The following is a 9,544-nucleotide window of genomic DNA, read 5'->3' as shown; positions in this document are numbered from 1 at the left end:
GAGTCGCCATATCCTCGACCAAGCCGGTAATGCTCTCTCGGAACCGTTGGAGGACATTGGCAAAAGAACCAGACACGTCCTGGTAGATAGTGAGTTCAAATCTAACATCGCAGTTCTTCTCCAAGTCACTAATGCTGGTGCCTTCGCCACCAGAACGAAGGTGGCGAGCTGCGTGGCGCTTGAGGAAGTCTGCAAAGCTAACCCCATTGATGGGCGTGTTCTCGTCGATCGACGATGAGAGCCAGTTAGGGATAGCCGCAATCGCGGTTGATAGCATTACAAGGTTAAAGCTTCTCATCTTGGAGATCTGTGGGAGCAGTACGCTTAGTTCAAACTGAGATTCGTGAATGTCGTCAAGCGCTACAGATACTTAAAACAATGTCCAAGAAGTAAGTCTGGCACACCAGGTGGAGCACTACCATGTGGAGCACTACCATGTGGAGCATAATCTGCATATGACTGCGGTGTTGGTGGAAGGAGTCTTTGACTTGGCCCACGTTGGTCACTTCAACGCGTTTAGAAAGGCTCGGGGGCTGGCGGATAGGCTCGTGGTCGGTATAAACTCAGATGAGACGGTTGAGGAGGCCAAGGGCACTCGTCCAATTTTTTCTGTCACCGAAAGGGCTGAGATCTTGTCGGCCTGCAAGTTCGTGGACCAAGTCATACAGGGTCTTGATTACTACGTCACATTTGAGTGGTTTGAGTCCACTGGAATCGACTTCATCGCACACGGCGACGATGACGTGCTCGTTGACGGCAGGGATCTTTATGCCCCGTGGAAAGCCGCAGGCAAGTTCAAATCGTTTTCTCGAACTTGCGGCGTCTCTACCACTGCGCTGCTGGCGCGCATCCACACAGCGGGTTGCGTGTTAAACCGGACGCCCGTGCCAGCCGTGGCGCCCTCCGCCATGCACAGCATGACCATTGGAACGCGCGAGGTGGCTCAGTTTGCGAGCCCTTTGAGGATACCCAAAGAGGACGACCGCGTCGTGTACGTGGACGGCTGCTTCGATATTCTGCATCCTGGACTCATCCGACAGTTGCGAGCAGCGAAGCTGCGAGGAACGTACCTCATCGTGGGCGTCTTCGATGACGCTTCGTGCCGCGAACTCTACAAACACGAGTGCTTTCCTGTTCTGGGTCTCATGGAGCGTGTGCTGTCAGTGCTCAGCCTGCGAGTGGTGGACGACGTAGTGATTGGAGCGCCCCTTGCTCCTTCGCCTGTCTTCATGCACGAGCAGCGCATCAATGTGGTTGTGGAGAGGGAACGGTGCCCGGTTGATTTCAGCCACATCTGCGATCTGGAGGTGGCCACTATACCAGTTGAACCATCCACTGCGGAAGTCTACGCGCGGGTTTCAGATGCAAATGCGGCTGAGACCCTGTTGAGAATTGAAAGAAAACGTCTTCAAGAAGAGCAGTACTATGATGCTCTTCTAACTTCTGTGTAAGCCTGTGCACTCATGCTTGTTTTAACAAAGGCAACCCGTTAAGTGATCTGAAAATCGCGCTGATGCGTTTGAAAATCGCGCAATTGCTGATGGAATGGAGGGGACAGAGACCTCTGAGAGCATCAAATTGAAATTATCGGAGTATGGCATACATCTGAATGCTGTGGAGGAGGCGTTGGTCGCTGCACCAGACAACCCCGAGCTACTTTCCATTAAGGCGGACATTGAGGAGGTGGTGGCCGTCTTTTCGGAGCTGCTCCGCTTTAAGACTGGAGTCCAAAGTCCGCCGGCGGAGCTTCGCGACGAGCTGCTCAACAGATCAGTGCAGCTGCATATCGACGGAGACGTCGTAGTAGGCCGTGTCGTCGACTCGAAAGTCGTGGATGACTTGGGTGTCTTATGTGTGCTGTTTCCTTGTGAGGACGTGCCTCGAGAGCTGTCGCGAGCGAGAGCCAACGTTTTGCCGATGCAGTCACTCTCCGACTTCCCGCTGAAGAGTTCTTGCGAAGCCGTTTTCGATGACGATGGCTTATGGTACCCTGCCACTGTAATTCGGTATGTAGGAGGTACGGAAATCTGTGTCTCCTTTGCGGATTGGCATGAAGATGGCGTGGTCTCGCTCGACCGCATTCGAGTTCCAAGAAAGTCGAAGATCACCGAAGTGAAGGAGATCATAACTCCTGGCGGCTATCGCTTGCCTGAGAGCTTACAAATCAAGAGCTCCGACTCCCAAAAGGTGAAGGACGTCAAAAAGCGACGCGGCAACGAAATCAAGAAGCAGCAACGTAAAGATCGCGTTGAACAGACGTACAAGGATAAACAGTCAAACTGGGCGAAGCATTTGAAGCGCAACGCTGGAAAGGCGTCAGCGTTGACGCAGTCGACTCGCACACCGTCTGCAAGACGCAGGTGAAACGACCATACAACCTGAAGAGGGTGCTGGCATGATGGTTTGATGATTCTTGCTTGCCCTAAAGGGTGAGCCTCAGTAGAATATCGATAGAATCACTTAAGGACTGGAGTAGAATAAACGACCAATTCACACAACCTTCCGACATGATGAGCGCTAAAGGGAGCCTATCTACAGAGTCACTGCCCTAATCACTAAAGAATGGCGCATCTGCATATCTATGAACAATTATATATGAACAATTATAATAAGGAGTCTCTCAAAACGGTTTCACGTCAAATTGGTGCACTGCGTGTTGTCAAAGAGGCCTCCACGACTCCACAGGAGGAATCACATCACACTTCTCCACCGGTGGTAACGTTTGTACAGAACCGTCGGCTTCGCGAATGAGAATGTCCTGGAGAAAGTCCGTTTCCTGGCCGCGGTTTACGGCGAATACCAGCGAGTTCCACTGCTTCTTGGGAACTTCTTCCTTGGGCACGCGTTCGTGGTGTACCTTAACCACAGCTTCACCTTCGTCCAGCGTGTGGACGGGCAAGGGAATGTAGATGTCCACAGGTACGACGACAGGGTCGAAGGTGCTGCATTGCACCTCCTTGGTTTTCTTCGAAGCCGTCACGATAGGCTGGATAGACTGTGCGATCACAACTGGCTCTTCTTTGGGTTTCAGAAGATGAATAGGCACCTCCACCTCTCGGACAACTTCCCGAACCTCAGGTACTTCGACGATCTTTTCAACATCCTCGTAGACCTTCTTAGGCACGTGTTTCTCAGTGAAGACGACTTCCTTCTTGCTCACATGCTTCTCCACGTACTCAACAACAGGAACCTCCACGTAACGCACACGCATTCCGTCGATGAAACTGGGCCTACGAGAGACCAACGACGACGACGACGATGGCGCCGTCTCCGTGTGGAAAGTTTCCGCGGTGAAGGTATCATGCAGAGTGCCGGTGTGCGTGTCGACACCTCGGATAGGGGTCGGTCCGTGAGTCTCGCCATGTGGGAAGTTTCCGTGAGTGCTGGTGCTGGAGGAGCTGGATGACGATGTGGAGAGGTTCCCAGTCTGCTTTTGGGACTTCTTCATGGGGTGTTTGCGGGAGGAGGACCCAGAAACGTTGCGAGTCTTGGTGACCACTGCGGAGGCGGAGGAGCTTCGGGAGTGGTGATCTCCGCCGCCGTGGTGAGCGGCGTGGGAGACGATATGCCTGGCGCTTTGCTTCTTGGAGCCGTCCAGCGAGCGGCCAAAGGACACGTCTCTGGGAGGTGAGTCAGCGTTAATCTGGTTATCCACTCGCTCCACGAATTTTCGACGAGAAGCAGAGTTGCGAGATGCGTCGTGGTCGGTTTTCTGGGAGACCACCAAGTCAGTTGCTCGTGTTGATCGCTCACTACCGAGAGATCGCTTTTGATAGGACTTCTCGCCTTGACGCTCTGCCTTGGCTCTGTCGCTATTGGCAGTTGTAGGGTATCGCCGACGGCTATGCATGTAGGAGAGGGTGGTGCTGTCGTCGCGCTTAATCCCAGATGACGATGACACCACCTCCTTCTTGCTGCTGCTGGAGCTAGACTCGTCACGCTCCTCGCGGCGGAACCGATGCTCACGCTCCAAAGGAGTCTCACCTCGTGTCTCATAGACATCCCGCCGAGCCTCACGAAGGCGTTCCTCACGCTCCAAAGGAGTTTCATTACGACCCAGTCTGGTTTCCCGCTCTAACTGGTTCTCTTCGCGGTGTAGGCGGTATTCTCGCTCTCTGGGAGTCTCATCACGGCCCAGACGAGCCTCACGAAGGCGTTCCTCACGCTCCAAAGGAGTTTCCTTACGTCCCAGCCGAGCCTCACGAAGGCGTTCCTCACGCTCCAGAGCAGTTTCCTTACGGCCCAGTCTGGTTTCACGCTCCAACTGGTTCTCTTCGCGGTGTAGGCGGTATTCACGCTCTCTGGAAGTCTCGCCACGGCCCAATCGAGCCTCACGAAGGCGTTCCTCACGCTCAAGAGGAGTTTCCTCACGGCCTAGTCGAGCTGCACGAAGACGTTCCTCACGCTCCAGAGGAGTTTCATTACGACCCAGTCTGGTTTCACGCTCCATCTGGCTCTCCTCGCGTTGTAGGCGGTATTCACGCTCTCTGGGAGTCTCGCCATGGCCCAATCGACCCTCACGAAGGTGTTCCTCACGCTCCAGAAGAGTTCCCTCACGGTCTAGTCGAGCTTCACGGGCTAGTCGAGCTTCACGAAGGCGTTCGTCACGCTCCAGAGGAGTTTCATTACGACCCAGTCTGGTTTCACGCACTAACTGGCTCTCTTCGCGGTGTAGGCGGTATTCACGCTCTGTGGGAGTCTCGCCACGGCCCAATCGAGCCTCACGAAGGCGTTCCTCGCGCTCAAGAGTAGTTTCCTCACGGCCTAGTCGAGCTGTACGAAGACGTTGTTCCTCACGCTCCAGAGCAGTTTCATTACGACCCAGTCTGGTTTCACGCTCCAACAGGTTTTCCTCGCGTCGAAGGTAGCTTTCACGTTCCAGTGGGGTCTTGCCATAGCCCAGTCGAGTTTCCCCAATGGATCTCTCCTTCGGGCCCACGCGCTTGCCGCTGCCTGTTGGAGTGCTCCCTAAAGTCGAAGCGCCAGCGATGTAGTGCACAGAAGACTTCGACTGCTGGCTTTTGCCAGTTCCACGGTTTCCAGGGCGCCCATGATGTGCTTCAGCCTGCTCCAGGTTGACTCTCTGGCTAATCTCGCGAAGGAAGGCCAGTACGTCTTCTTGACAGCGGAAACTGATGAGTCTCAGTTGTTCCTCGCGGGTCATAAATCTAACAGCCTCTAGAAGCCCCACGAGGTCCTTGTCGCAACCACGATCGGACCCCTTAGACCGGGCAAAGAACGGTTCCAGAAAAATGTTTAGTCGTCCGTTGGTGAGGAGAATAGCAAGGACGTCCCCATGGAAGAACGACAAGCGCTTCAAAATGGAGGTGTGGAGGTGGAGGAGATTCTGCAGAAGCACGGCATCGGTAAATATCTTCGGCAGAATTTCGCGAGGCAACTTTACGATGGCGCACGACCGCTTGATGTCCACCTGACGCAGCACAGCCATTAGCTTTCGATCGCCCAGAATCCGCTCCAGAAAAGCGGGGTCCGTGCTGAGCAGGTAGAAAACGATGGGGAAAGGTACTGTATACAGAACGTGCAGTTTCCGGTCAGTTGCTCCCAGAATGTAATGAGTCATTCGCGCGTTTACCGTTCCCAAGTCTTCCAAGGATTCGAGAAACGCTGTATCCTCCAAAATGTCGCTAAGTCGGTCATTACCAATGGTAAAGATATGGGGAAGTAGGATGGTGGAAAACTTGGACAGATTCTGCAGCTGAGACCTGGGGAGCCGACTAAGGAACTTGACGGTCTCGCGGGTGAGATTCGGCGTAACGAGCAAGGCCTGCAGAAAAACCTCCAAAGCTTCGTCAGCCTCAGCAAGTGTGCTGGCGCTCAAGGCACTGTTGGTGGAGATCTGGCGACCTTTTCGGGGGAGAGCAGATTCTAGGTTTCTGGCGAGTTCATCGACAACCTTTCGATCGTACTTGGCTGCCAGGGAATCCGCTACAGAGGGCATTGGTGTATATGTTGAATTCACGGTTATTATGAGTAATTCATGCGTGTTGAGCGCGCTCCTCATGACCCACATGGCAGAACTGGTCGACTCCTGAAAGGCTCCAAAGCATCAGCGTCCATGCATGACCACTCCACAGAAATTCGTGGGGGTATTGTTTGGATGTTCACTCACGAAGCACCGAATAAGACGACATGAACAGACACTAAGACATGCAGCAGGAGAACATAGATCAGTAACAGCCTCCGACCTCTGGAGTTCCTCTGCACCTGCGTCCATGCATGATCCATTACTTCCATCGCGTGCGCAGCCTTACGGTAAACCCCGTTGAGTAAAGGGTCTACTCGGGGGTGTAGTCTGTGTTTCCAGACTCCCTAACTCACCGAACGAACTTTTTCAGGGATCGGTGGGAGGAGGGTAGGGGAAGAGCGTCGGTGGTGAGACTCCACATGGCGTTATCCGCCCTCTGCTTCTGCAACTGCTTCTGCAGCGATTCAACAAGAGACGTCAGTTCCGTCGCACGGACCTGATAACCCTGTAGGACTGACTGAAGCTGGGTGTAGTTCGCAGAGTCGATGGCGTTGCGCCCCATCAGCTCAGAGATTTGCGCTTTCAGCTTGCTCTCTGCTTCATCTGAATCCCTTCTAGCACTTCGCAGAGGCACTTGAGATGTCTGCTTCTTTACGTCTTCGGTCAATGCTTCCACCTGCTTCTCCAAACAGCAGACGTCATTGCGATGGGAGATGTCTGTTGTGGTGAGTTTGTTCTCGAGAACGCTGACCTCGACTTCCAGTTTCGACACCTGGCACTCGCGGTCTCTTGCGACCTTTTCTGAAGCATGCAGTCTCTCTTTGTACAGAAGTCTCTCGGACGATAGCTGTGCAACTTGCGATTCCAACGTCTCGATGCGGGTGGCTGTCTCGCGGTCCTCGTCAGTGGACGTGCGCTGTACAGCGATATCGCTGCGTTGTCAGTGTTACAACCTCATACGATTGACTTTGAAGTCTCTTGGTCGACTTCAGTTCCTGTGACGCCCGAGCCAGGCCGTCAGTGGTCTGCAAGAGCTTCGATTGGAGGGATGCCACCTCAGCCTCAAGCTCGGAGGAGGTCTTCATGACACATTGTAAGGTAACCTGCTTGGCGCGCAGCTTGGACTTCAGAGACTTCACCTCTGCCTCCAGGTCGCTGATTCTAGCATTGGATTCCTGGAGCTCCTCCGCTACCCGAGTAGGGGAAACCTCCTGTCTACACGGGCCCCCCTACGAAACCTACCCCTTCTTTTGTAGCGCTGCCACCTCCTCCACGAGTTCAGACTTCTCCTCGCTCAGACTATCAATCAGCGCCCGCATTTGCCGCTCCTGAGAGCGGAGTCTAGTGATGGAGTCCTGATTCTTGCGATGGAGCGCGTCAAATTCGCTTTGGTACTGTAGTGCCGTCAGTTCTCGTCTCTTCTTCTCGTCGCGCTGGACGACCGCCATATGTTCCATCATTTTGCTTTCGTGGATCTTCCGTTGGCGTACCTCGGACCTCAGAGCCTCGATTTCCTTCTCCAAGTCGTCTGTATAGCGTCCATGTACCTGGCTGTGGCTGGTGGCCAAAGACTCCTGTTCCTGTGTCCTGATGGTTAGAGCGTGGACTTGTGATTGAAGTTCAAGAATCACTTTCGTTACGGATGGATGGTTAAACGCATCAGCTGTCGACTCAGCAGTTTGGCTTGGTATGTCTGCGTTCAAGTCCTCTGAGACAGGCTCGACCAGAATGTCAGGGTTCAGGTCCTGTGAGACAACAGGCTCAGCAAGAATGGGTAGAATGTCGGCGTTCAGTTCTTCTGACGCAAACTCGACCAGAATGTCAGGCTTCAGCTCGACAGACTCGACCAGAATGTCAGGGTTCAGCTCGACAGACTCGACCAGAATGTCAGGGTTCAGCTCCTCTGCGACAAAAGGCTCAGCAAGAATGTCGGCGTTCAGTTCCTCCGAGACAGGCTTGACTAGAATGTCGGCGTTTCGTCCCTCCGAGACAACAGGCTCCGCCCGAATGTCGCCGCTGTTTGGTTGAGACAGGGAATCGGTAGCTTTTTCTCCATCCCAAGAGTGCTGCTCGTTAACGACCGGAGTCAGCACCGGCACCATCAAGTCCACAAGAGCGCAATCCTCCTGAGCACCTGCTGCATCTGACATTGTTATTTCCGAACTCATCAACGGCGAATCAAACCTTAGCAGACCTTCGCCTACACGCATATTTTTAACACCTCACGAGCTACACACTACAGACTCGTGGTTTGGGCATTCGTCGGTGATTCAAGCCGTTTTGTCTCCTAAATGAACGATTTCTGCCCACGGAATCACCCAGATGGAGAACGTCGGAGCCAAGGTCAACCGCCAGGTGAGTGTGAATCTGTCACTATGGTGCTTGTAGCTTCTGGCTCTAATGCATTACAGAGATACTCTCTCATTTCCAAGGAGAACCGCAAGGCCATCTTCTCCTACCTGCTTAACGAGGGTGTCTGTGTGGTGAAGAAGGACACGAAGTTGCCCACTAACCCCCATATCTTCGTCGAGAAGACAGTGGGCGAGGGTTCTGTGCAGAAGCCGATTCCCAACCTGCACGTAATGATGGCCATGCGGTCTCTTGAGAGCATGGGACACGTAATTCACTACTACAACTGGCAGCATCACTACTACACCTTGACCCCCGAAGGCATTGAGTACCTTCGTCGTTACCTGGGAGTGCCCGCGTGCGTGCAGCCTGCGACTCGCGCTGCCCCTCCTAGAGCTATGGGTGGCCGTCCCGGAGGTGACAAGCCGTGGACTCGTGGCTACCCCTCTAGACCTACCGCTGAGGCGTAAACGTGGTTGATTTGTTCCGAACTGGCTTCATCTGAACAGTGCAGACCTCGCGCCACTACTCAGTCGCTGCTATGCTTTGACTTTCTGCCGGCGCTATAACTATGGTAGTCTTACAGACCACTCGGAAGAGCGGTTTACAATCTGCCGTACATATTTTCACATGTGTCTTAGTCGCATTGCATCGCACACGGATTCATTTATGTTGGTCAGGTCCGTTTTCCCAAGGCCATGTCGCAGACTCGGACGGAGGGGTAGATTTGGTTCCGTTAGCGACAGGTGTTGTGCCCAAATCGCTCTCGTTAGAGGTTAGAGCGACAATCATCACAGCGACAATCAAAGCGAAAATCAGAAGGGCAGACAGGCCATATACTTTGCCAAACTTGGTGGTATGAGCTTTGATGGAGGTCATTACGCCAGGACTGACGTTGAAGAGGAGTAGTCTCTCGAGATTTCGTTCTGGGGCTGCTGGTTGGGAAGTCTCCTTGGGGATCTCATCGAAGTTTTGCTTCGTCGCGGTAGAGGCGACAATCAAAGCGACGGTGTTGGCTGAGCGGCGATCCCTGGCAACACGCATTCGAGATATTCGACATTTCATATGCATGAGTCGCCATGGAACTCAATTGTAGTGATACAAGGTCAGCAAGGAGACCAGCGGTGGCGATACATTGCAGCAGGAACTCAATTGTAGTGATACAAGGTCAGCAAGGAGACCAGCGGTGGCGTCACATTGCAGCAGGAA

The 9,544-nt window shown here is 53.6% G+C and overlaps 5 protein-coding genes across 8 annotated transcripts; 3 read left to right on the top strand and 2 right to left on the bottom strand.

Moving 5' to 3' along the window:
* Positions 1-455: 455 nt before the first annotated feature.
* KVP18_003064 (uncharacterized protein) lies at positions 456-1,451 on the top strand (the record flags this gene model as incomplete). The annotated part of the gene is made up of 1 exon (XM_067954488.1): positions 456-1,451. One exon carries the CDS (start codon positions 456-458, stop codon positions 1,449-1,451), a length of 996 nt encoding a protein of 331 aa, XP_067805786.1.
* A 94-nt stretch (positions 1,452-1,545) lies between these two features.
* On the top strand, positions 1,546-2,364 carry KVP18_003065 (uncharacterized protein; the record flags this gene model as incomplete). The annotated part of the gene is made up of 1 exon (XM_067954489.1): positions 1,546-2,364. One exon carries the CDS (start codon positions 1,546-1,548, stop codon positions 2,362-2,364), a length of 819 nt encoding a protein of 272 aa, XP_067805787.1.
* A 295-nt stretch (positions 2,365-2,659) lies between these two features.
* Positions 2,660-8,196, bottom strand: KVP18_003063 (uncharacterized protein; the record flags this gene model as incomplete). Of its 4 annotated transcripts, XM_067954487.1 has the most annotated exons (5): positions 2,660-6,038; positions 6,131-6,313; positions 6,340-6,918; positions 6,947-7,201; positions 7,229-8,196. In XM_067954487.1, 5 exons carry the CDS (start codon positions 8,194-8,196, stop codon positions 2,660-2,662), a joined length of 5,364 nt encoding a protein of 1,787 aa, XP_067805785.1. The 4 variants fall into 4 exon arrangements, with proteins under 4 accessions (XP_067805785.1, XP_067805782.1, XP_067805784.1 ...); XM_067954486.1 differs by lacking the exons at positions 2,660-6,038; positions 6,131-6,313; positions 7,229-8,196 and having other exon boundaries at positions 6,336-6,918; positions 6,947-7,071; XM_067954484.1 differs by lacking the exons at positions 6,131-6,313; positions 6,340-6,918; positions 6,947-7,201; positions 7,229-8,196 and having other exon boundaries at positions 2,660-5,959.
* A 165-nt stretch (positions 8,197-8,361) lies between these two features.
* On the top strand, positions 8,362-8,805 carry KVP18_003062 (uncharacterized protein; the record flags this gene model as incomplete). Its single annotated transcript, XM_067954483.1, has 1 exon — positions 8,362-8,805. The coding sequence occupies one exon, from the start codon at positions 8,362-8,364 to the stop codon at positions 8,803-8,805; it is 444 nt and encodes a 147-aa protein (XP_067805781.1).
* Positions 8,806-8,998: 193 nt separating this feature from the next.
* KVP18_003061 (uncharacterized protein) lies at positions 8,999-9,379 on the bottom strand (the record flags this gene model as incomplete). The annotated part of the gene is made up of 1 exon (XM_067954482.1): positions 8,999-9,379. The coding sequence occupies one exon, from the start codon at positions 9,377-9,379 to the stop codon at positions 8,999-9,001; it is 381 nt and encodes a 126-aa protein (XP_067805780.1).
* Positions 9,380-9,544: the final 165 nt, after the last annotated feature.

This window comes from the organism of the source record quoted next, assembly GCF_019968955.1.
Source record: "MAG: Porospora cf. gigantea A chromosome Unknown PgA_NODE_915_length_9544_cov_450.875, whole genome shotgun sequence".
NCBI classification, from domain to species: Eukaryota; Apicomplexa; class Conoidasida; order Eugregarinorida; family Porosporidae; genus Porospora; species Porospora cf. gigantea A.
Note: the sequence above shows the minus strand (reverse complement) of the source record. Positions and strands in the feature narration are given on the sequence as shown.